Raw genomic sequence first — 26,760 nt, 5'->3', positions numbered from 1 at the left:
TGACCTCCTTCTTTCCCAGTTCACTCGTTCCTGCCGGCAGCTTCCCATTGCTGACAGACTTGAAAACAAGCATTTACAATGCAATAGATCTCGAATTTACGTGAGACCTATTACATTGTAAATGGTTGGCATCACGGACAATGGGAGGGAGAAAGGACGGGTGGATTTTGAAGTCACGGACAACAGGAGGGAGGACGAAGGGGTGGGGGAGAAGACACGGACAAGAGTTGGGAGGGCGGGGTGGGATAAAGAATGTCATGCCTGAGGAGGAGAACCTCATTTAAAAAAATGATGCTCACACTCTAAAATACCACTTACCGTGTAACAACCGAAGTAAAGGGGCCAGTCGCCATGGGAGGTGACTAATGAAGAGGAGGCGGTACTAAGGAGGGACTAACAAGCCTATTTACGAATCAGAAGCCAGGATTTAGGTCATACAGTGACACAAGACAATGGCAAATATGGTCAGAGTGTGTGTTGGGCTTCTATTCTCTACTCCACCACAACAAGTCTCGCAGAGCAGCGCATGCACGCTGGCTCTAGGTTTGACCTAACGTAGGACTCTCTATATTGAAGTCTTCCTTATTTTCAGTACAGTTGTCTTTTGATTCTACGTGATATGAACGTCGGGTGCACAAGAGCACAAGACCCTTCAACACAGTCCTTCCTTTCTTTCTGTGTCATAGAATCTATAGAAGAACTGAAATAAAGGCGCATTGCTGTTTGACCAGTATTTGACTTAGAAAATATGCATTAAACAAAGAAACAAAAACAGCACTTATCTAAGGCAAGAGAACCTTCAATACAGGCCATCTTTCATTTTATTATCTGGTTTCAATGTGCTTGCATTAGCACATTATTCCCAGACCTATTGGCTTTACCGGTGCTTGGTGTTGAAAGTCAGCCTCTTTCCTCTCTCAGCACTCGGCCTGCTGCGCCAACTGAGTGGTATTAAGGCGATCTCAGTCGAGGAGGTGTAGAGTTGTGCTCACGAGGGCCGGAGAGATTTTATTTACATGCATATGATGTGAGCCCTTTGGGTATTTTTGAGTCTCATTTTGAGAATCACTAAGAGATGCGGATCGTGGTAACACTGCATTCAAATAAGTGTTTATTAGCTGCACTGTGATATTATAGATTAAATGCAGATGAAAGTCATTAAAGTGTTTACAAACATTTCGCTCTTGAAGTCGCATAGATATTTTCATATTGACAGCTAAGGGTGTATGTAAGAAGTCTGAGTAGTGATGCTGTTTAATTTGATATTTCACACGTCCTGACTGGTGCATTCATTCTTTGCAGTGTGCGCTGAAGCCTACAACCCCGACGAAGAAGAGGATGACACGGAATCGAGGGTCAGTACCATGCGGGTCGCATTCCATTACTTCACTTGCAGCCAATGGCTGGAGAAACTCTCCAACCATTTCCAGGGTGGGAAAGGGTCAGATCGGAGTCCTGATTGCCCGATGCTGAGCACGTGTGCCATACCGCACTTGTAATACGAACATAGATGACAGGCCTTTAGAAGGTGATTACACTGTGCCAAGTATTCCAAAAATAGAGGGAGACAGTAAGGGTGCCAATTATTCACACGCAGTCATCTTCTGTGTATAATAGTCGCCCAACGTTTTCCCCAAAATACAGAATGTCTCTGCTAGGTCAGCCTATGATTTTGTGATATATTTTTATTGGCAATCTCACAAGGCATCATTACAAGGGAAGGAACACATATTTTAGCACGCCCAGCCTATTTCCATTCATCCATATTGTGTGTAATGTGGGGAAGATACAAAGAAGTTCCTCCTAGCCATCTCAGAGCTCAGCGGAGTGTGTCAAATGGTCTACCCCGTCTCAACGGATGAGTGAAATCACGTGTGAGGATTTCATATGAGACACTACTTACAACATTTGTTTTTCACAGTTGTTTCCTCAGAGACCTTCAGCTAACAAAGTGTTCCCGAGATTGCTAGAAAATTGTCCGTCTTTTCATGTTTGTTCAGTACGAGATGGATCAATTCCTTGATCTTTACCTAGAAATATTGAACCCTAGGGTCAGTAGCATCTCTAGAAGTCACTTTGGGGGGGGGGGGGGGGGGAGCTGGGGGCACCAAAGCCCACATTATCATTGTAGACCCAGGAAGTTAAAGAACCTACTTTGCATGTGGATGTGCTCCTTGTGTAAAGGGAAGAATGCTGTCACTGCCAGTGAAGTTAGCCAATGGTTGGAGTTGGCTGACCCGTTGCCCCATGCGGTATGCTGTAGTGGGTGCAAGAAAAGTGTAAATGACACATAACAGACCAACAGTTTCCGACCAATGAAGAGGGCTAGCTGAAAATCCCTATTAGTAAGTATATTATGCACAGAAGTTTAGTAAAATGAAAAGATTTTGGTCAGTGCCGGATCTAAAAATCTCACGTTTGAACGATCCCTGTGAGTCATACAGTACACTGAAGCAGGCTTTCACTAAAATTAGACACTAGGTTAAAACTGAGTCTGGCATTCTTACAGATGGTCTTTGTGGATTTCAAAGTCATATGGGGAAATTCAAATCACTTACATAAATCTGTCGGATTGTTTGGTCTTTAGGATTTCACCATAGCAATGTAATGCTGTTAACCAACATAGGCAGGCACATATTTACGTGTGTCTGTTCTTGGTGTTCTGCAGATCATTTATCCAAAAACAGATGACCAGAGAAACCGGTTGCAAGAGGCGTGCAAAGACATCCTGTTATTCAAGAGCCTTGATCCGGTAAGATAGTGCCTAACTTCTCATGCTTGGAGAATGCTCACTGAACCACATCTTGTGCGTCTGCATGTTTCACATTGAGAGATGGTGATATTTTATTACAACGTGCACTGAAATAAATAATATGGTCCTATTGTATGGAAAAATATTCACAATTTCTCAATTGTACTCCCTTGAAATGTGTTTACGGTGAAAAACATGGGTTTTCTGATTCTCTTGATATCTTGGTCCTGTGAAGCAGGGGGTGACTGCATTGGGGTGGAATATGGAACCCGTCTATAGAGAAGGGTTCAAGTTTTGTGTGTACAGACAAGTAGATAGCTAACAAAAGCCAGCCTCACTCAACGTCAGGGACGAGTGGCTGCGAGTAATATATCCTCTTCCCTGTTTAAGAAACAATGGCCCTCGTTTTGAGGTTGGTGGCAAGAGGTGATATCTTTATCAAGAGTGCGTTCCTTCTCTGCTCCGGCAGGTGGAAGTTGCACCTCAAGCCTCTGTCCCAGCGTAAGCCTTTCACCAGCTTCCTTACAGTGGGTGGCAGAATCCAGCACACAGTGAATAGAGGAGCACTGGACCATGAGATATATCAACATTCATGGTATATGGGAAGCATCTAAGGCAAAATACTTGCGCTGGCATATTGTATTTAATTCTTGACATAATGGGGGAAGCTGTGTCATATGCTGGAAAGAATTTTTTTTTTATATTTCTTTTTATTAAAAAGTTTTATATAGACAGCAAGGCAGAAAAACACATTATATACAGTACCAATTCCAAGACAGGGAAGGAAAAGCAATACAAAGAAATCAGCAATCAATATAGGAAGGGGGGGAGGGCAAGGCAAAGTTAAAGCATATATAAAACAGCGAGTGGAATGCGGGGTTAGGGGGAAAGTAGGACATCAGGGACATCTACAACAGGTGGCGTACATATATCTCCACGATAGCCATTCCAGGGTCCCCATATTCTACACCATTTCCGGGATCGACCCCGGGCCAAGTACACAGTCTTTTCCCTAAACATGCACCAGTCCATGTTTTCCTTCCATGCCGCGACAGTAGGCGGCCTCGGGGACCCCCAAAACTGAGCAATATCTCTCTTAGCAATCATGGCCCCCAGGGTCACCCACTGAGTTTGCGCTACATTGCAGTCCGTAGGCTCCCAAACATTCAATAAACAGCGTCTAGCCTCTGGCAAGAGGGCAATCCCCGTCACCTCATTCATTACTTCATGTACCTCGCTCCAGAAGGTCGCGATCTCACGACATTCCCAGATAATATGGAGGAATGTCCCCACATGCCCACATCCTCGCTTACACAGACCATCCTCAGAAAAACCCATGTGGACCAGACGAGGGCCCGTGACATATATCCTTTGCAGAATCTTCAGTTGAACTAACCAGAGTCGAGCTGGGATTGCGACCTCCTTTGGAGAGGAGATCACAGATTACCAGTCCTCGTCATCCAGTTCAAGACCGTCACGTGTCCACAAGTCTCGAAGATGCAATAGGAGGTCTGATCTATCATTAATTAGTTTTTTATAGACTAGGGAGATGGTGCTATCAGGCACATAGCCATCCAACAATCTATCTTCGAGCGGAGACGACTCCGGAATTACCGCCCCGACCGGAAAAACCAACCTCAACGCCTGGCGAACCTGGACATAACGGAAGTATTCCGAGTTACTTAAGTCAAGCTCCTCCTGCAATGACTCAAACGATTTCACCTGACCCTTGACCCAGAGGTCCCCCACCTTACTAATACCAATGAGGTCCCATTTATCGAACCCCTTGGTATTCCACAGTTTGCCAAGTTTATCAGAACCAAATAGCGGGGTTGCCGAAGTCAAACGATCCGTCCATCCTGTCGCGCTAGTTGCGTCCTGCCACAGGCGTACTGCTATCCTTGTAGGTCCCGACAAAGCCTTGACCACCGATTTAGAGTATAGTGCCCTATAATAGTTGCCACCAGGCAGAAGCCACCTATCCATGGCGAAGGCGGGGTTCAAGTCAGGACCATACATGCCGTGATTATTCGCTCCCAATTGGGACGCCCAATAGTATCGCTTTATATCCGGGAGAGCAATACCCCATCGTACCACGGGAGCGTCAGCTTAGTGAACGAAATACGAGGTCTACCATCCCATATCAATTTCCTTTGAAGATCCTCAATCGCCCGAAAGTAACTGGTGGGAACAATATCGAAAGTATTCTGAAGAGCGTAGCGAAACCGAGGTAGAGACATCATTTTGAAAAGGGCAGCCCGACCAAGTGGAGAAAGTGGAAGCCTACGACAACCCGCAACATCTTGCTTCAATCTAGACAAGGGCGGAAGGAGATTACGTTCGTACCGAACTGTGGGGTCCAATGAAATATAAATATCGAGGTATTTAAACCCCGTTTGCGCAATCCGGATGGGACAGTTGCGCGGAAGAAGAGGGACGTCACCTGAAAGGACGTATAAATAGGATTTCATCCAATTAATGATGAGGCCCGAGTTTCTACCAAATGAGGTCAAGACATCGCACAATACTATCAAGGATTTTCGTGGCATAGTCAGATACAGTAAAATATCATCCGCATTAAGCGAAATACGATCTTCAAATTCAGAGGACCACCGAATACCCTTCATCGAGGGCTCCCACCGGATCCACACGGCAAGAGGCTCGAGGGCCAGGGCGAACAGGAGCGGAGACAAAGGACAACCCTGACGAGTTCCCCTCTCGAGACCAAACGGAGCAGAGACACGGCCATTAACAACAATTTGCGCGAGGGGGTCCTCGTAGAGCAACCTAACCCAACCAATAAAACCTGGTCGGAACCCAAACTTAGCCAACGCGGCCCATAAGTATGTCCATTCCACAGTATCAAACGCCATCGTGGCATCCAATGACGCCAAGATGGCCGGCTCACTCAACGTCGATGCTCTCGCGAGAACACCATGTAGGCGCCAGAGATTCAGGGCGGTGTTCCTATGCGAGATGAAACCAGATTGATCCGGGAGTATCAGCTCACCAATGATAGTGATCAATCTATTAGCCAGGACCTTTGCCAGAATCTTAGGTTCAGCGTTTAATAGGGAAATGGGACGATACGACGCACACCTGTCTCTGGGCTTCCCCTCCTTGTGAATCACGACAATGGTCGCCAACCGCTGATCACGGGGGAGAGAGCCACAGTCCCGAGACTCCAAAAACATGTCTCGCAGATAGGGAGCAATTTTACAAGGTTTCCGTTTGCAAAGTTCAATAGGTAGGCCGTTAGGACCCATCGCTTTACCAGAACGCAAGGAGCGAATCGCTAAGGCCACTTCATCTGCTGTTATTGCAGCGTCCATTTGTTCCCTATCATTATTAGAGAGTCGCGGCAAGGATATATCCCGTAACAAGAGATGTGAGTCCTCTTCCTGTCTGTCCGAGACAGAGGAGTATATCGTCCGGAAGTGATCCCCGAACTGCTGAACGATCTCTTTAGGATCAGAAACCCGATCACCACTAGCCGTCTTAATCACAGGCACTACCCGACTAGCTCTATCCTTCTTATCCAACCACGCAATTAATTTACCAGCCTTATCCCCCACATCATAAAGGCGTCCCTGCTGCTCTCTGCTCATGGCCTTAGCTGCGTCGGTGACCAAAGCCCTGTATTCAAGTTGTTTCAGTCGTAACACATGCATCGCAGCGCGGGTCACCCCCCCTTTCCAGATCTAGCTCCAAGTCCGCTATCTCCGCTTCAATCCCGACCTCTTCCGCTTCCTTCTGCTTCTTAACACTTGCTATCAATGACAGGGCCTGACCCCTAAGGATGGTCTTGAAAGCCTCCCAAAGAGATACGGCCGAGGAAACCGAGCCCTCGTTTTCCGAGAAATACTGGTCAAGGGATTTTACCAAGGCCGTCCGAGTTTTGAGGTTTCGGAGGTACCAAGGGTTGATCGGGGCCATCCGGCCCACAGTCTCAGAGCCCGGCTCCATCCACAACCACAAAGGAGAGTGGTCGGAAATACCTCGGGCCAGATGTTTAACCTCGGTGACGGAGAGGGTCTGCGCCGCCGGTACCAATACATAGTCGATTCTGGAAAGGCTACCGTGCGCACCAGAATGGAAAGTATATTGCTGCTGTACCGGGTGCAACATTCTCCAACAATCAACCAGACCCAGGTTCTCAAGGAACTCAGATAGCCAGTTTTGGGCGCTTCTCAGGTCCCTGGGCGGGTGCCGATCCATCATACCGGAAACCACCGCATTAAAGTCACCACCCATTAGTAGTGAACCCTCGGGGAGATCTAGGAGAACCTGCCCCAAGTCAGCAAAAGTAGTCGACTGCAAGCCAGGGGGAACATATACAGAAACCAGGGAAATAGTCCGGCCCTCCCACCTACCCGTAAGAGCAACATAGCGCCCTCTATCGTCGAGGACAGTGGAGTCAATTTCAAGTGGGAGAGAAGACTTGATCAGGATACCCACCCCTCTGGAGCCAGAGGAGAACCCTGCATGAGCAGCCAATTGGTACCCCTTCCTATTCATAGCACGACAAGTATTACCAATCAAGTGCGTCTCCTGAAGGAGGACCACATCCGGGGAAAGACGCTTCAACAGTTGCAGCACGACACTACGTTTTATCCGATCCCCCAGACCATTTACATTCCAACTCATCAATTACAGCCCTCTACCCCCCATCCCGAAAAAGAAAGAGGATTCAACCCCGGGAAGAATACAGCACCTCGTTCAAATTAGACATGGATACATTGCCTTGCAAAGAAACACACACATTCCCCAACAAAAACCCCCAATCCCCCAGCAACATCCCGTTACAACACCCCCCACCCTGCACCCCTGCGTGATATTAGAAAACCACCCAAACTTGCAGTGTGCCTGTCGCCCCCCCATCTAACTAAGCTACAAGAAGAAACACAGAGGAGGAAAAAGACCCGCTACTGACCCCGCAACCCCCAAAATGTATTTCAAGTCAATTGTCAGGATTATCGAACCACTGTTCGAGGCCAGCAAGAGACCCCAGGATACCATCTGCCGGCACCTATTCCTGTTCTGTCGGTCCTCCCTCCGCTCCACCAGACTGTTTCTCCGAAGGAGGCTGATTCGATAGAGTGTCAAGCCAGTCAGCCACCACCTCCGGACGATCGAAAAAATAAGTCCGCTCTGCATGTTCAATTTGTAACTTGGCCGGAAAAAGCATGGCATATTTGAGGCCCATGTCTCGCAATCTTCTCTTCACACCCATGAAGCCAAGTCTTTGCCTCTGGACCGATTGGGTGAAGTCCGGGTAGAAGCTGACAGTGGTGTTTTCAAACTTTGTAGGGCCACTCGTCCGTGAGGCCTGCAGGATAGCGTCCCTGTCTCGAAAATTGAGGATCCTGGCTATTATAGGCCGCGGCGGGGCTCCCAACTTCGGTTGACCACCCGGAACTCTGTGAGCATGTTCGATCGTAAAGAACTTACTCAGTCCCTTAGGTGCAAGATGGAGAACAATTAAGTCCTCAACAAAGAGGTCTGCTGCCTGATCCTCTGCTTTTTCCGGGACCCCTATGATACGGACATTCCGGCGAGCCCTCCCTTCATAATCCTCAAGACGACGTATAATGAGATCGCTGTTGGTCTTCAAGCGACGGACATCTGTTTGTAGATCAGTGACATCACCCGTCAGACTGGATGTCTTAATGTCCAAAGATGTAACTTTCTCATTAGTTTTGCCCAGATCTGCACGGATCAGATTAACATCAATCGCCACAGTGTCAAGTTTATGTGCAAGAGCCTCAATTTGGTGTCCTAATGAGGATTTGATTCCATCAATTGCGGCCATGACATCTTGCAAAGTCGGCTCGATCACTGAAGTAGGTGGCTCCCTCGTACCAGCTCCACCGGGAGAACACTTAGGCTGGGTATAGCGATCCATACTGTTGGATTGAGTAGAGCAACCTCGCCGAGTGTTCTTAGGTTTCAGCCTGTCACCCTCCGATTTCCCCGCCATTAGGGGAGATGGGCCAGCGTGATTCGATGAAGCCAGACAGGAAAATGGCGACCTCCGGCCTCCACGGGCGAAAACAGCCCCGGCCAGAGGGCACAAGTCGAAAGTTCCCCAAATCTGGCCAAAACAGTCAGAATCACCTTCGCGGGTGACCAGGTAGTCGTCTTTGGGCACGGGGGTAGGCTCATTCCCAGTCACAGTGCACTTTGAGTCAAGACCGAAAGTGAAACCAATACCGGTCGTACCAATCCAATTAGGTCGCTGTTGTTCAACTACAGTTCGGGCAGCAGGGCCACCACACAGCCGGGCATCACGGAGGCATAGGCCACAATTTTCAAGGCACCGTAACTCTGGCTCCCGGGGTCCGATTAAATATCAGAATGCAGATTTCGCCTCACACGTGGTTCGTCTTCACGAGAACGTCGATGGAGAACAGGATATAAGACAGGATAGATGCGGGAGGTTGCGAGGGTCTCGGGAGCCCTAAGCTTACGCGGCCATCTTGGTTGCACGCGAAGCTCCTCCTCCCCATGCTGGAAAGAATTTTTGACATACGGGGGGACACCAATGACAAAAATCTTGCCCATGTGTAGTGGAGATTAATTTCTGACTTATGGGATGACATTTTGAAAGGTATAGGGTCTGCCAGTTGGGAGTGTTGGGCTTACTAGGCACATCATGAAGTTAACAGAATATATCATGAGTGGCATTTCAGAACCTAAAGCATTTAGGAAATGCAGTACAAATTGTGCTTTAAATTCACGATTTACATCAATTTTTTCACAATTTTCTCGGGACATAGAGGGGAAAAACTCAGTGAAGTTTGGCTTCCTCACTTCACTCACTGGAAATCCGGGCCAGTGAACGTCTCCTCCAACTTTCAAAGTTCCACAAGGAAATACTAGCGACCAAACATTACAGGGAGCAGAGGGGGCAGTGTGAATGCAGAAGGGACGGGAGAAGAAACTTGGCAGTGATGTTTAAAATATTGTCTAATCTTAGGATGGATAACATTGTTTCATTACTTCCTATCCTACCGGCAGTTCTCATAATTTATTTTCAAATTCGGGTCACCTGACCTTGGTTTCATCAATAATTTTTGAATTCAGATCTCTTTGTAATACACTGGTCTGTGTGTGTCATCCTTGGTCATTTAGGCTACCTGTGATCCCACCAGTCCCTGACTTCTTCTGCTTTTACATGGCTGCAGAGCATGTTCCCCAATCCCAGAAGTTTGTAATATCAGAATATGTCCAAATAGATTGTAAGCATTATATAGCAGCACAGTCTTTCTGCCATAGTTGTAATGAACAATGGCAGGTGCCCCCTGCAAGTCCTGGAGGGGTGCCATTATTGCGCTTCGGCCATGGAGGACCACCAACTGCATTTCTGTGTTTGCTAGATGCTCCATGTGTGGTCACTTTTGGCCCAAAGTCCTGGCACTTGGAGGAAAGGGTTATAGGTTAAAAACCCATGTTGCACCTGGGTAGCTGTCTTTGCAGTCTTCCTCTGAACGTCGGCGGACCGTACCTGTGAAGCAAATACCCACCCACCCAAAACACCTCTGTTTTAACAGTCATGTGCTTAGCATTAATCATGGCAAAAATAAATATTTCTATGACCTTGATTTTTCAGCCTTTTTCATAAGTGTCTGAGCTGGGTGCTGGACTGGTCCTGGGGGAGTGTGTGTGTGTGTGTGGGGGGGGGTTGTATTATCCTTGTTGTGGTCCAATCCCGCAGGTTTGCGCAAGGTGTGATCTGTTATGGAACATGGTTAGTGTCGGCCACGTGGTGCCCCAAGTAGGTACAGTGCAGAAAGTGGTTTCATTATGACTGGTTCTGTAATTGACCACTCTGTATTCAGCTGGAGGTCATATTCTTGATTGATTGGTTTGATGCACATGTTTCTTGTTTGTTTACCGGCCACAGACAAGGGATATAAATATGGAGCATTTAAGACTTTTTGCCGCCATTGCGGGCTTAATCAAGATATGTAAACTGTTTCTCTGTTTCTGTATTTGTTACAAGAAGACCTGAAACACAGGGCACACTTATTAGGCTAGAAGAGGCTTCTGAACTTGAAGAAAATAAATTTTGTTTGAAGTGAAGTGCATAGATCTGTGTCACAGGCTGTGAATTCAGGAGCTTAGCGCTGCATCTCATTGGAATAAACTCCCACAGTCGATTCGCTCAATTCAGGAGGAACCCCCCTTTCGTAGGGCTTTGAAAACCCACCTTTTTTGCTAAATTCCTCTGGAGCTAGAATTACTTCACCCGCTAGAGCGCCGGGACACCCCGTTGGGGTAGCTGTGCGCTATAGAAGAGACACTAAATAAATAAATAAATAGCTGTCAACGGTGCAGCTGGTGCCAGGGCACCGGGGCCCAGAGTTCAGAGGGGGCCTCAGCCTTCCGTACACTGGCTGCAGGTATTATAGGTGCCGCTGCTGCCAAATTTGTAAGCACAGAGCTTTTCTGTGGACTAGCTCTCTGTTTACTTTTCAGGGAAGATGAAGTAGAGAAAAAGGGAGAAATTGAGAAGATGGGTGGGAGTGCTAAAAGAAAACAAACAGGCGAAGGACAGGGAGAAGAGGAAAAATAACAGAATGGGAGCATGTGATAATGATTAGGGAAAGGGAAAGATAAAACATATGCACACATATTAATGTATGCAAGAAAAGAGAGACGAGCGGGGCAAAGGAATGGGCCAGAGGAAGAGTGAAAGGTAGGAAGATGAGAGGAGAGAGGAATGGAGATAGAAAAGAGAGGAGATGAGAGGAGAAAAAACATATAGAATGAGGAACTTGGAGACCTGTAAGCAGGGGTGCAGGAATCATTACTGCAGCAAGTGCGGCGACACTGTGCTCCACTGGTGTGAGGGGACCACTGCACCCCAATTATGCCTGTGTTTTAATGCTGACCTGGAGTGGGCAGCAGCCCATATTCTGTGCTTGCATTAGGGCTCTTGAAAGCTACGCCGCTGTGTGAATAATGTAAGAGAACTAATATATTTATCTATTCAACATTTCTGCATTGGGCCGAGTGTGTGTGTGTGTCAGAAAGATGCTAAAGTATAAAACAGTATTGTTTAGGTTGCTTACTGAGTTTTTGTTTTCTGGAGTAACTTGTACATAAAGATAGAAAGACATCTGCTAGTTCTTTCCTTCTGGTGTAGTATTTCTTGACCTTTAAGAAGGCTAGTTCAGATCTCCTGTGAATCATAATACCTAATTTTCCCCAAATGGTGTTGGGGTTGGAGAACCCACAAAAAAGCCCCATTGAGGAAAGCATACTCACTCACTTTGTTGGGTCACTGCAATCTGGCTGTGGGAAGGTTCCATGTGATCAGCGGGCACCACCAGTGGAAGGGGCAAGCGCCAGCGGTAGAAATGGGTGGCAGTCTCTTAAGATGAATGTTGGGCACCTTCCTAAGTACAGGATACCACTGACATTCTAAACATCCTGGAGACTATTGAGTATGATCCTACCACTCAATAGCTGGTAACGATTGACATTGAATCTCTCTACACCTAGCGCTTCTTGAGTTCCAAAGAAAAGGTAAGATACAGTGTATGCGTATTAGAGATGGCCTCATCAAATGAAGTGGTGCCACCAGTGGGACCCTGAAGGTGGTCCAATCCATGGGATATAAAAATATATCCCCATGAGTCAAACAAGAGCGTGCACTCTGTCATGATGGTTATGTCGAAAGGCACAAACTGCAGCACCTACCCAACCTCTTGAATGCCACCAGAAACCACTTTGTGTATGCTGTGGAAAGGAACCACTTCCAATCAATGCACCAGAAACAGAGATACAGAGTCAGCGACATGTGCAAACTGCGCAGGAAATCACCCTGCAAGCTATTGAGGAACCAACCATGGACAGTGGAAGATAGACAACCAGAATTTTTGCACAGTACACAGGATCCAAGTCATATCTCTAGTCATTGCCCAACAAGCGGCCATAGTAATTCATGCATGGAAAGAAGGATTTATGCAGATTTTGCAAGACCCAAGCAAGGCAATCCTCCGTCATCAAGCACCCCAGTCGCATATTGTGAAATGAGCAGTGCTAACTCATTGTAAAGATCTCAATGGTAGTTGAGGAGATGAATATCCACTCAGTAGTGACAACAGTGGCGAGCCTCGTCGCCAGGCTTTTTCATGGTGAGGAAGTTAACTTTCATGGCAGCCAAGACTAAGTGGAACTCTGTCTTCCTGATGTGGAATGTCAACAGCATTCAAAAGAAAACTAATAAGTTCAGGTGTCTGATGGAAACTAAGAATGTGAGTGCAGTGCTTATATCTGAGACCCATCTCCCATTAGGCCCAGATGCTGGACCTTGCAAAGTGTGGTGCACAGATGGCTCAGCTGTATCCGAGAGCAAAGGAACAGCTGTGATCATCAACACAAAAAGTAAAGCAGTTTCAGATTGCACTACCAGTAACAGGGCAGCATTAAAGCAGCTGGTATACAGGTCCAGACATTTGCAGACGCACTTTGTTTGATTGCTGCCTACTCTCCCCAACAAAGCTATGTGCAAGTGACATAGATGCTCGCCTGGACGCTAGCATTCCAACCATATTTGGAGGTGACCTTAATACCCATCACCAGTGCTGAAACTCTCAGACTGCAACCAGTAAAGGACATGCTATTCTCGTGCATTCAAGAAAGATGGTCTTTGTGGTGGGTGGTCCTGCTCATCCAACACACTGTCACGGCACAGCAAGTCCGAAACCAGATGTCTTGGACATCCTCATGATGAAAAACCTTTGCCATTCTACGGAGCTGGAGACAAGCCTGTATTGATCACTATTGGAGATGAAATACGAAATCACCAACAGGGTCTCAGGTACAATTTCAAGAATGCCGATTGGAGTCTCTACAAGAGAAACCTGGGTGAAACACTGGTTCTTGGTCCATCTTAGACATTGAACTAATTGTAAACCACTTCACAGCCCATAAGGCTATGCTATTGAATGCAATGTTCCTCAACAGAAACCTCAATGACGTTCCATCCACAACCTCCTACAGGCCTCCAGCAGCAAATAGCTGAAAAAACAAATAACAAAGACAGTGGCAGTGGCAGATGTATCACATCCCTGACCTGTTGAAGAAATTCAACATGCTCACAAAACTGCTGAAAACACCAATAAGGCAGTACAGAGGTGAAAAATGTTAAGCTGCTACAGCTAAGCTGAAAGATTCTGACAACTCTCTCTGGAGAATGTCCCGTTGTTTAACTGAAACAAAAGGAACCAAACCCACCAATACAATGCAAGATTCACCTGGCATTCAGCAACAGAGAAAAGACTGAGGTCCTTGCTGACACACTAGTGGAATACTACAAACCTAACCAGGACAGCAAATTGACAACAGAAGTAGAAGAAGTCACCTAGCATCACTTGGAACACTTACCGGAAAAAGAAGCTGCAAACATGAGGAATGCTCAAGGGATGAACTGCTCAGTTTTGTAAAAAAAACTGAAAAACGGCTAGTCATAAGGAAGAGGTAGACTAACTAGATGATCCTAAATACAGCAATGGATCGTCTTGCTGAGATTTTCAATGCAAGAATCCAGTACCAGTGCTTCTCTAAAGCCTGGAAAGAAGCATTAAATTGTATTTGCAAAGTTTGGCAAATCACTAGGAGCTCCAACAAACTACATTCCTATAAGTCTGATAGATGGCATATCAAAGCTCTTTGAAAAGGTATTCTTGTATGTCTCGTTGACTTTGCATCTAGCAAAAACAATCTCTCAAAAGAACAGTTTGGGTTATAGAAAGAATATTCAACAAATGATCAACTTTTCAGAGCAATGGACATAATAAGCCATGGATTTAACATCAGTAAATCAACTGTAGTCTACCCAGTTTTTGGTTAAAAGCTGGAGCAATGATGATAGGTTCCCTCATATTGGGGCCCTGCCAAGCCCTAAGATTAAGAATGCTGTGCTAAAATTTACGGTCAGGTTAAATCCATGTCATTAAGATATGAAGATAAAAACAGCAATGAGAGATGTGCAAGGTTTGTGTACTTGTGGACTAAAAGTAAAATGTAGTGGGCTACATATTTTATTGGATTGCCTGTGTTTTTTTAGAGGAGTGGGAAAAGTTTCCTAAACCTGTTTTTATCACGTATAAGATTATTAATCGAGACCAATCGAGGACAATGTTTTAGATAGAAAGTAAAGTACTTGTTCATGTTTTTGAAACTTAAAGAATGAATGTGTAATGGTTTTAAATAAATAAATAAAAATAATCGAGACCAATCACTCAGTCTGTTGATAAATATGAGATTTCTTAATGTGAATGTGCAATAGGGTGATTTTAATTTTTTTTCATTTTTTTTACGGAGTTCTATATAGCGCGAACTTGAACCGAAGGTATCGGGTATCAGAGTGCTTTACATAGCACCAGTTGCGTTACATGAGCACACGTTCATTTTTGTTAAGCACGGGGAGATTAAGTGATTTGCCCAGAATCACAGGATGTTCAGCGTCATTGCTGAGACTTGAACCCGGTTCCCCAGATTCGAGGTTGACCGCCCTAGCCGTTAGGTCAACTCCTCTCCAATGTTATATGGGAGTCCTTAAAAGAGCTGCTGGATAAACGGCAAGAGGCTATGGGGGTGTTATGAGATTCATTATTAACTGGGCACCTTTTAAATTCTGTATGTACATTGAGATGTGATGTGCCTTTTAAGTACCCTTATATTATTATTGATTTTAGGATGTAATTATGGATGTATTTATGGTAACGTTTATAGACTAAGGTCTAAATAAACAGATTTTTTAAATCTAATCTAACAGGAGTAGTCTTAATGGAAGTAGCCAAGCATTTGACCGAGTATGGCACACAGAACTGATCTGCAAGCTTGAGGTTTCTAAGGTTCATAGTAAACCTGCTGACTCGCTACCTGGCAGAATGCACCTTCCATTTTACAGTATGAGAAGAGTGTTCAGCAGTACACCCTATTCTTGCTGGAGTACTTCAGGGATCAATTCTTGGTCCATTTCTCTTCAGTCTATTTACAAAGGATGTTCCCACAAACTTAAAGAAAACATACCTTGTGCTTTACACTGATGATGTTGCTGCCATCTCCCAGTCTTTTAGAAAAAAGGAAATGTCAAAGAACTTTGAAACATCCCTTAGTAGGATCTTTGGAAGGTATATGGACTGGCAGATGATCCTCAACATGAGTAAAAGAACAGCAACATTATGCCCCAGAAAGAGGATCGAAGAGCATCCACAGATCCAGCTCATTGGAAAAGAAATAAAGGGGGAAAACAGCAGCTCCTACCTGGAGGTGACACTAGAATACAAACTCAGCTGGAGACATCACATTAGGAAAACTTACTAGAAAACATCAACAAACTGGCTGCATTGTATCCGCTTCAGGGGACTAAGTCAATGACTATCCATAGCAAGGTGCACACAGTCAATGCAATTATTTGTCCCAAGAGTACATTTGCTTCATCGGTTTGGAGCGATTGCCAGGAAAAGTACCAGAAATCTCTGCAAGAACTACAGAACAAGGCCCTTCTGATAGCAACAGTTGTCCTCGCTTCACAAGAACAGCAAACCTCCACAGAGATTTAGGCGTTGAGGTGCTGGATGACCACCTCCACAAACTCCGCGAGAAGTTCTACAAAGCACTTGATCAAAAGAAAAACCCACTGCTCAATTTACTTCTTGACTTTTCTGCAAACCCTTTTGACTGCTATCCACTGGTATTCACAGCACTGACCCTGTGAACCACTACACCTGTGACAATGTGTCAGAGATCACCAAGAAGACAAAATGATAACTTAAAAAAATTCAAAGTGAGTATTGGGTAATGAGGCTCAAGCCTTGGTATCCAAAAACAGCCCTGTCAGATGGAGTCTGAGAGCCGGAGATGAACATACCGTCTCACTTCTCTTTGGCGGTGATTTCAATGAGCCTATGCCTCACCAGGACCAGCAGAGTGAATAATTAAACGGCCAGTCTGCGTCTTACTACTAAGTGTGGTATTGACTTGTATTAATTTGTTATTTGTAAACTATTTTACGAATTAGTTGCCGTAAATGTGAATAATTTCAAATAGATTGTCTAGTTGAAATATTTACTAATAGATAAGGGATCCACGTGCCTAAAATTTAACGTCGTTCGCTCTTCTCCGAATTTTAAGTATCCTTAAATTAATGTATACATGAAAATATGTTCTAAGCTGCTTAGCATGAAGTTAGTCTGGTTAATTTTTTAACTGCTTCCTATTTGCCGTTAAAAATCTGCTTAGACAATCAGGTTTTCAAGAGAGTTGTTCATACCTTCCACCGTGTTTTAAAAACATTTTTATTATTAAACTGCAACGTAACTACAGAAACCTAGATGAAATCACTGGGTGATCGCCGGATACCTATTAGTCTTCCACGATAGGTCGCCCTTAAAAATATTCCGGTAGTTATCCTCTTCAGCTTTTGTTTTTGCATAATTGCTATGTCTTAGCGCCTCCTAGTGTTTCACAACGTTATATGATTGCACAATTCATTCAGTTTTAAAAGAACACTTAGCAATTCAAATAATTGCATTTTTTACGAATATTTTGAGTGCAGAGAGAATGGATCCAGTCAGCTAAAAGTTTAAGCTCTTTTTCTTTTATAATAATTAGCATTTTGTTGTTAGTGAAGGAGATGTTATAAACCAAAAGTGTTTTCAGTATTTTGATATTACAGAGGAACAGAAATGTCCTCAGATGCAATGGAGCAGGTAGTAGTGCGGGCGAGAAGTGGGAGGGTTTCTTGCTTTTACAATTTCGCCATTTCAGTACCTTATTTTTGGGCATTTCCGTTAGGAGACAGTTTGAGCACGTTGATTTTTTTAACTGACAGATGGTTGTGTTGATATTGTTCTAAACCTCCTATTGGACTCCCCTGACATGTTCTTTTTAAAATATCGTGCACTTTCCGATAAAGTATACTTTTAACCTTCCAATTTGGCGTTTTATCATTAAGAACTGAAGCAAGTCTTGTGCAGGTTTGTGTTTTTCACCCTCATGAAAATGAAGCATTCCCTCTTCTCGTTTTGTGTGAGTGGCACCCAGGTCGGAGGTGCAGTCCTGGTCACTTCAGGACCCACAGTAGACTGCGCGCACACGCACGCACCACTCCCGGGCTCACCTCCCGCTCCCCCTCTCTCTCACGCGCATTCCTTGTTTTTTAACTTTCAGCGCGTTTTCACACACGCATTCTTTTTAAACGTTTTCAGAATCAGCCAGGTTGTTAAAACTTTTGTGTTAACGTTTGTTAACTTCTCATATTTTATTGCAGGCCATATGGAGATGGATTGGTGTCTTGGAGTGAAGTTATAAGCGATCACACGGTTACTACTGTACAGTTAACAAGTTTTTTTAAATTATCTTTTGAAGTTGGTGTTTCTCTAGTCCTGGGCTTGGTTACTAATTCCCTTTTTCCTTCTGGTTTAAATGCGCTTTCCAGTTACTTTAATCTTGCGGCTTCAGTATTTCCAGTCTCCCTCCTTCTGCCACGGTTGACTCACAGAAGCAGAATTCAAGCACTTAACAAACAAGCCTGGAGAACTCCGTCTTTGGGCTGAACAACATGTAGCAAAGCAAAGCAGGTGCGAAAATTGCAGGCAGCGTATTTCAGGGTCATTGCCCTATTAAATAGCAGAGTTTGGTAGAGAAGACAGAGGCCTGCGATTCGGTCGGTTTGCTTAAAAGGCCATCATTTAGAAATAAAAATCGCACTTCCCAAGGTAGAGTCTCGGATGAATTTGTTGTTTTTCAAGCAAGCCTGTGACTCCTGTTTCAAAGCCAGAAGCAGTCAGTGATGTTGTCCCATGCAGGATTACTTCCCCAGCTTTGTTTAGAGAGAGCCGCACATGCCTTGAAGATGATAACCGCATAGATTGGATTGGATTGGATTGATGCCAGTGAGAAGAGGGGAGGGGTTCCTTGCCATGTCATTGACACTGATTAGGGGAAATTGTTTTGTGGCCGCTGTATCTGTAATTTTCACATATTTTAGCGAGGATGAGACTATATTTCAGATTAAGATTACCCCCTCTCTACAAATAATAGTTGCCTTTTTTCCCCTCTTGCATCACTAGGAGTTTATATACTAGTCACTCAGCGTCCTCATGGATGCCCACTAAAGATGAGGAGCTTTGCTTATTGTTATGCCCATATACTTTGCACTGTCTTGTGCTTGTTTTGGCGAAAGGTTAATAATGGTTCTTCTATGCCAACCTCTTCATACCAATGGAATCCTGTTATTTGCATGCGTCCCGGCCAGGTTGTTGGACTGATAGGATGTGTAATCACACACTTTACCACTCTCAAACACGCCTTAATATACACTGTCTCACACCGTCTGACTCACACCATCCCTTGGCCTCACATCCTCTCTCGCACACAAGTCATCTGCAGCTGGATCGTGGTAATGAAGTTCCTCAGTGACATATAATAATTTTATAAGGTACCGTAGTGGACACGTTAGCATATATACCTATAGCCATTGTGCTGTCACTGTATAAACAAGCATTGGCATAGCCAATAGGTCTTGCCTTTGGGACCTTATACGTGTTTAGTTATCCAGCACCATATCCTTGGTGCAACAACATCAACTGTTGCATGGCTAAACACTTATAAGGTTCCAAAGGCGAGACCTATTGGCTATGCCAATGCTTGTTTTTTATTGCAGCAAATTTTTAATCCCTTCACGCTGCGTGACCTTGCCTTTGCTATTTTAATTACCGTTAGCACACCTGTTTTGTTAACGCCTTTATTTTATATAGTTTTATGATGAAATTATTTACATGAAAATATGGGTCCATCTGTTTCTTTTGAAACCAATTAATTTCTACATAACATCGTCTGCCTTTTCATGACATTGAAAACTGAATTGCATTGTAAAAACCTTTGATTAAGAAATTTTCTAGAAGAAATTGGGCAGGGTATTTAAACAAATAAATGCAAATTACAAAATAAATAAACTGGGTCAAGAGACAGTAAAAAATTAAAGACTTGTTTTTAAAAAATTAAAATATACCAACAGTTCTGAACAGTGGCAGCAGCTGGCGGGACTCACCTAAAGGCGACTCTTGACATCATTGCCTGAGGCAGACATTTCACACCTCATCATGTTACGTAAGTGGTAAATAGCTTGGTGGAAAGATTCACACACTAATAGCAACCTTTCACCGTTTACATTTTAGAAACACAATAAAAGGAGAATCCACAGTTCAAATGATATACATTTATTTTTGTCAATGAAGAGACTTGATGCAGCCGGTTAAATACTGAAATAGTCAGCAGAACACTTATGGGGATATTCACAAGGACTTATCTCCGATTTATCCCCACCTTAACGCATCAAAGGTGGAGATAGATTTAACACCCCATTCGCAAGCTAGCGCAAACTGCAGACATTGCCAGTATTCCCGCGATAACTGCCCCAAAATTTATCTCCATGGTGGACACCACCAACTAACCCTAATGAGATGCAGAGTAGGCATTCCCATGCAAATAACACATGAAAAAAACCACAACACGACTTTCACAATGAACTACCAGATCCGCGATGCGAGTCAAAACCACTCAATAAGCCGCGGTAGCAGCAGGTATTTAACACCTGCCTCCTGCAGGTGTAAAGCCATACGACTACCTGCAGTAGGCAACGTTGCCCTGCACACAGCCACACCCGAAGAACAAACAACACCATGGAGCTACTCATCATGCCGCTCCGAGCCCAAACAGGGCCACAACACCCACCTCCACCACCCCCAGGACCCGGACCACCACAGAGGCAGCGCAGAGTAAGCCAGTTGACCTACCGAAAACGCACCAGTCTCACAGACCTAACGCCATAGGAAGTCATTGGCCACTACAGGCTCAAAAGGACAACCATCATCCGCATCATGACCCACATTGCCCACAGGTTGACGGTCCCAACACAGCGGAGAACCAACATCCCTCCGCAAACAAAGCTGCTGGCTGTGCTGCATCTATTGGCCTCTGGTACCTTCCAACCAACAACTGCCAGAGTAGGAGGGGGTCTCACAGCCAGCCCTATCAAAGTTCATCAAACCTGTCCTGGATGCCATCCTCAGCTTCATACCCCAGTACCTCCACTTCCCCCACACTGCGCAGGAACAGCAGGAGACCAAGCAAGGCTTCTACGCCATAGCTGGATTCCTGTCCGTGTTGAGGGCAATAGACTGCACGCATGTCCCACTTGTGCCCCCTGCAGATACTGCACACCACTACTGCAACAGAAAGCACATGCATTCCATCAATGTCCAGGCAATAGTGGACCACCGGGGAATGTTCACCAATGTCGTCGAAAACTACCCCGGCAGTGTGCACGATTCCTACATCTTCCGAGAGTCCATTATCAACCAGTGCTTCCAGGATGGCACATATGGAACTGGACTGCTCGTTGTTAAGTGCCAAATCAACACACCACACACCTCAAAGCCACCATCACACAACGCACAACTGTGGGAATGCACACGTGACCAAACCACATACATGTCAATCAACATGCCCACCTACCAGACACGACAACACTACTCTATGGTGATCCTGGGCTACCCCTGCACACAATACAGCTATATCATGGCACCACAGCCACACAACAGCTGAACATGTGTAGATGCGGAATGCAGCCATGTGCGAAGGATGCAAGTGACCCATGAATGGGAATGTGCACAACGACAAGTGAGGCGTGGATGTGCAGGACAGACATGGGTATGCAAACCACAAATTTGTCTATGCAGGCCACAACTGCTGGTGACTGGAGAGTAGTGAACAGTGGACGCAACCATGTCACCCCACAGGTAGCGTGGCTCAGGTAGCGTGGCTCAGATAGCAGTAATGTTGCTCGCTGCATCCCCCCTGTGTGCTTGAGCGTAGTGGGTTGGCCCTCAGTATGCCAGGGCTGCGCAGGGTTGTGGACAAAAACCCTGTGGCGCAGAGTGTGGTTCTCTCCCAGTAAGGCCAATGTCACTGACAGGGCGGTGCTTCACAGTCCGCCACGAGGCCAACGCCGTGAGCAGTGGGGCCTGCGACCCTGTGCGCCTGCTGCACCCCAGGATGCTGATACCCAGACCCAGCGTCCCAAAGCCGCACTGCTCACCTGCCGACACCCTCGTGTGTCATAGAGGTCCCACCACGTGCCGGTGCAAGCTCCCAGCCACAGTCTCGCGACCTCTGCAGCCTCAGCAAACCTCTGCTTGCCCCCATGATGCTGGTCCACATTACTCCTTTCTCATTGACATACTCCACCGGGGTCCTCTTCATCCCAGTAGATCCCACATGTGGAACTGTATCCGGAGTCCTGAATGGCAGTGACCCCAAGTCCGTGGCAGCGGCTACAGCACCAAACTCCCTTCAATCAGTGAGGCATAATTCCATGTCGTGGGCCTGTGACACGTGGTGCCACTAACCTTGTTCAATGCAAGCCTGCGACACGTGGTGCCACTAACCCTGTTCAACGCAAGCCTACGACACGTGGTGCCACTAACCCTGTTCATTGCAAGCCTGAGACACGTGGTGCCGCTATCCCTGTGCGCCGTGAGTGACTGTCAGCCTCCGGCGGAACATCGTTGGTGTCTGAGCCTGGGGGTTGTCATCAGCAACGGGCAGTTACGGACTTGGTGTCTGGCATGAGTCTGTGACATTCATGTCTGCCTTGTTGCCAGACAAAGCTGGCATGTGCCCTCTGCATCATGTCCTGGCGGTAGACCTCCCATTCTCCCCAGAGACACTCCACAGAAGGCACCTATGATACCCTGCTCTGCCCTCATGACCCTACCCCAGTCTCCCGCAGGTCAGAGTCCCATGGCGGTAGGCCCGTGTCAGACCCTGCGCACCCAGGGCCACTAACTCTGTGTGACTCAAGTCATCCCCCCTTGTTGTTCTGACCTTGCATTTCTGAGTGTCTGATGACTGTTGGAGTTGTTGCCAGCACCAGCTACTCCCTGAAGGCTGGCTTACACTCAGCCCACACACAGCCAGCACAGGCGTCACTGAATTAGTGGGCCTGCCATCACATCCTGCCAAACCAAGTATTGACTCTTGCACTGTCACAGGTGATCAAGGATATGCACTCTGCCCTTGAATGATGACACCCCTCCAAGACCCGAACACACCTGCCCAGAGGCAGTACAATGCAGCCCAAATACACACCAGGGGCATTGTTGAACGCACATTTGGCGTGTTGAAGTCACGTTTCAGGTGCCTGGCAGGCACAGGTGGAAAGCTCCTGTACAGCCCGGACATCGTGTGCAAGATGATCATCGCATGTTGTGTGTTGCACAACACCTGTGTATGCACCAGTGCCCCATGGTTTCCAGTTCCAGAAGTAGCAGACAATAATGGGGACGATGGGGCAGGTGACCCACATCCCACTGCATCTGCAGCAGGAATGGCCTACAGGAACACCATCATTGACAATTACTTCTCATGAGCACGTGACTTTGTGGCCATCTCTGGCAATTATGGGACAGTACAAAATGTCCCAAAAGCACAGCATGTGTGAATAAAACATATTTGCAGGTTACAGGTTGTACTTGTACATTGTCATGTCACAGTTTTCTGCTGTGCCAGATTTGATTTGCCATGTTGGGCACATTTGCCGCACTAGTTATGTTCTGTGTCCTGTTGTGGAGGTGTTGCTGTTTGTACCGGGATGTTGTCACTGTTGAGGTGCACTTATACTTATGTGCGTATTCTGCATGGTGGGTGATTCGCTCCTGCGGCTCTGATTTGTCTGCCATTGATCCCTTTCATGCGGTGTGCCTTTCAGTTCCATGCTTCCACTGTGCTGAGACGTTGCAGTCTTGGGTAACTTGTGCTCTTTGTGGAGTTGTGACTCTTGGGCATGGTTCGTCCACAGATGTGTCGTTGATGTCAGGGGTTATTTGTGCAGGTGGTTGTGTCCGAGTGTGACCTGCTCCTTTCCGGTTGTGGTCCGCACTCAGCCACCACAGTGTTGTACATTGTCATGGTGATTGTACTGCAGCCATGCTAATCGTCATGTGGTGTCTCTTGCATTGTCAGTGTGGCTGACGTATATGCATGTTTACTGTGTTTCACAGGTGTGCATGTGTTGGTTGTAGTCTTGTTGACGTGTTGTGTGGATGCCCCTTTGGACACATGGGGTATGTGGGACTACTTGGTTCTTTGTGTGTGTGCTGAAGTGTTCCCGTGGGATCAGGGACATGATCCTGAGTCATTATGGATGTGCAGTGTGCTCTGCTTAATTGTGCATGTGTGCCATTGTGCCCATCTCCCCCCCGTCCACCCACTCCCTGGCCGGTGCGCACCCTGTTGATGTGGTGTCGGGTCATGTTGGACAGTGTCCGGATCCCCGACTCCTGTCACCATCTTCTCCATGTCATTCAGCTCCTGGAGTTCTGCTGGCTCCCCTCCTCCGGGGTGTGTTGCTGCTTTCATGTTGGCAGTGAGTTTCTGCTTGGTTTTGCCGTTCCCATCAGTCCAGGGCCTCTTGTGCTCTTCCATTGTCCTCCTCTGCCATGCGACGGCATTCACATGGTCTGAGGTGGTGTGCCATCTTTGCCTCTTTGTTGCCAATGACACGTTGGAGGTGACGTACAGTTGGTGGTGGTGTTCTGGCTCATCCGTGGTGATAATCGGGTTTTCCTGGCTACTGTATCCCGTCTTCCTCATCCTCTTCTCATTGGCCTTCCATGGGCACGGTATTCCTACATGTTCCTTTGTGGGGATTGTGCGGTTCATGTTGTCCTCTGCAGTCGGTCAGGGTGCATCCGTGGTACTCCGCAGTTGATGTTGTTTTTTAGTGGCATTTTCCTTATGCTGTTCTTGTGCTTTTTCCCGCATTACGCGTGGGAATTGTTTTCCTTTTGCTGGTTGTCACTGTTTTCTTATCGCGTTTGGGCACATTGCGTCTTTTTAGGCTTTGGGGTTTGTGTTTTTATCTCCGTCATGGTGGTTGTATCGCGGACATTGGCCGCATTTTCGGCGGACTATTGCATAGTACCGCCGTGTTGTTAATTCCACGTTGACACAGGGTTATTTTCCCACGATAGGCTGCGATGTGTAAAGTTGTGTTAACATTTTTTGGAGATGTTTAGCACACGTACTTGTAAATATACCCCTTAGTGTAAAAGCACAGTCTGAACAAGTGAAGATCATAACCTAAATCCTGATGCTCCCTAATATTTGAAATTAGAGAGAAAATTAAGAAGATAACAAACAATACAGAAAGTGTACAAGCAGTGGCGTCACTAGGGTTGGTGTCACCTGGTGCGGGTAACTCATGGCCAGGGAACATGGCAGCTCACGGGGTTCGTGCACCTACTGCTCAGTACTGCAGTATGGCAGGGGCATGATGCTCAGAGAGCTGCTGAACAACACGGGGGCTTGCGAAACTTAATGCTTGGTGTGAAAGCTAGGTCTAGGAGTTATCCTTGGCGTTGATAGATTAGTGGGTTAATGTACATACAGCAAATGCCTGTGGAATGCATTGATGCCTGGGGTACCGGGTCTGTATACTGGCCACTGACGAGCACAGTTCAGTTGGTAAGTGCAGCTGCTGCCAAGTGCAAGTAAACTGCAGTGGTTCTGGGGACATGGAAGTTCCGCACCCATGGTTACCCAATGATTAAGACATTCCAATGATGAATGATAGCTCAGGGGTTAGTGCACCGGCTGCAGAGTTCTCTAGAGATCCTGGGGCAGGAGAGGTGAGTAAACTATATTGCGGTAGGATAGTTCAGTGGGTTAAAGAACCTGTTTGAGATTGCTGCTAACTGTCTGGCTGGGATGCTGGGCTCCCAGATGTGCCCAATGCGAGAACATTCTACCGTTGTGGGATAGCTCTGTCGGTTAATGCACCTACTGCAAAGTTATACCTGCTAGTAAAACTCTCCCTGTGAGAGGCAACCAAGCATCTCGGACATACCAACTCTCCTGAAATGAACGATGCTTCTTTATTCCTCATAATTAATTACATAAACTATTGGCGTTCGTGATAATCGTCTATTCTTTACTACAGACAAGACAAGCACCTTCCCAGCTACGCTCCGTAACTGTGCTCCCTCCAACACCCTTCCCAGCTGTGGACACCCCTCTTTCTCCCAGCTCTCTCCTCTAACCAAGTGCTCACTCCCCCCAGGCACCCTTGCAGACAGCTCAGGGCCAATGACAAAGGCACGCCGAGCACCAGGGCCGGTCGGTTGCACAGCAGAGCAGAGGCGAGGCTGCAGAGCTGTGTTACACAGTGTAACCAGATTGGTGTCACCCCATGTGATAGTGTCACCGGGTGCGGTCCGCACCCCCCTAGTGACGCTGCTGTGTACAAGCATTTTTTGAAAGACCTTGGGGAAAGGAGCCACATCAAATTCTGACTTGCTCATACTCTACATTTGACAGATTTAGCAATTTCTAAAAAAAAGTGGATGAGACTTGTAGGACTTGTATATGACCTATCAGCCAAATATAGAGTTCACAGATAGTTTGATGTACATTCAGTTCCCATAATATTTTCACTACTGTTTACAAAGTAGCTAAATAAATATTAACATTATTAAATCATTATTTGGTGTATTAGTAAATAATAGTCATTGACATGTCAGCAAAAAGGCACTTGATGTATTAAAAATAATATTAATAATAATTGGATGATATTTCCTCTTCGCTCATAACATGTTTATGAATATTGTTTTTTTTCTACAATGCCATTTTGGGCAGCACATAGATGAGTGAGAAAGACACAATGATAAATATATTTTTGGGATCAGCTACTTGTTTGCATTAGACCCTCAGCATACTTGCCAATTTGGGCTGTGCCAAAGTTTTGAATAGAAGGTCGGTTTTAGTAAAGATAGAGGAGAAACTTCTGCTAGTATGCGGGCCCTACTTGTGTCAACTAACAACTAAACACAGTTCAAGTCCACCTCTCTGATGTTACTCATTGGTCTTTCTGTGTGTCTTAGAGTCAAATGAACGCTTGGGAAGTCAGGAAATGAAGCAAATATAAT

General features: G+C 46.0%; 1 protein-coding gene across 1 annotated transcript in view; it reads left to right on the top strand.

The window, feature by feature from the left end:
• PRKAR2B (protein kinase cAMP-dependent type II regulatory subunit beta) overlaps positions 1-26,760 on the top strand; it is a 425,732-nt gene that overhangs the window by 281,907 nt on the left and 117,065 nt on the right. The window contains exons 3-4 of the mRNA XM_078657005.1: positions 1,303-1,355; positions 2,669-2,752. Coding sequence (XP_078513131.1) covers positions 1,303-1,355; positions 2,669-2,752 — 137 coding nt within the window. The remainder of the gene's footprint in view (positions 1-1,302; positions 1,356-2,668; positions 2,753-26,760) is intronic.

Source organism: Lissotriton helveticus, chromosome 1_1 (genome assembly GCF_964261635.1).
Source record: "Lissotriton helveticus chromosome 1_1, aLisHel1.1, whole genome shotgun sequence".
Lineage (NCBI taxonomy): Eukaryota > Metazoa > Chordata > Amphibia > Caudata > Salamandridae > Lissotriton > Lissotriton helveticus.
This window is presented reverse-complemented; position numbering and strand designations above follow the sequence as displayed.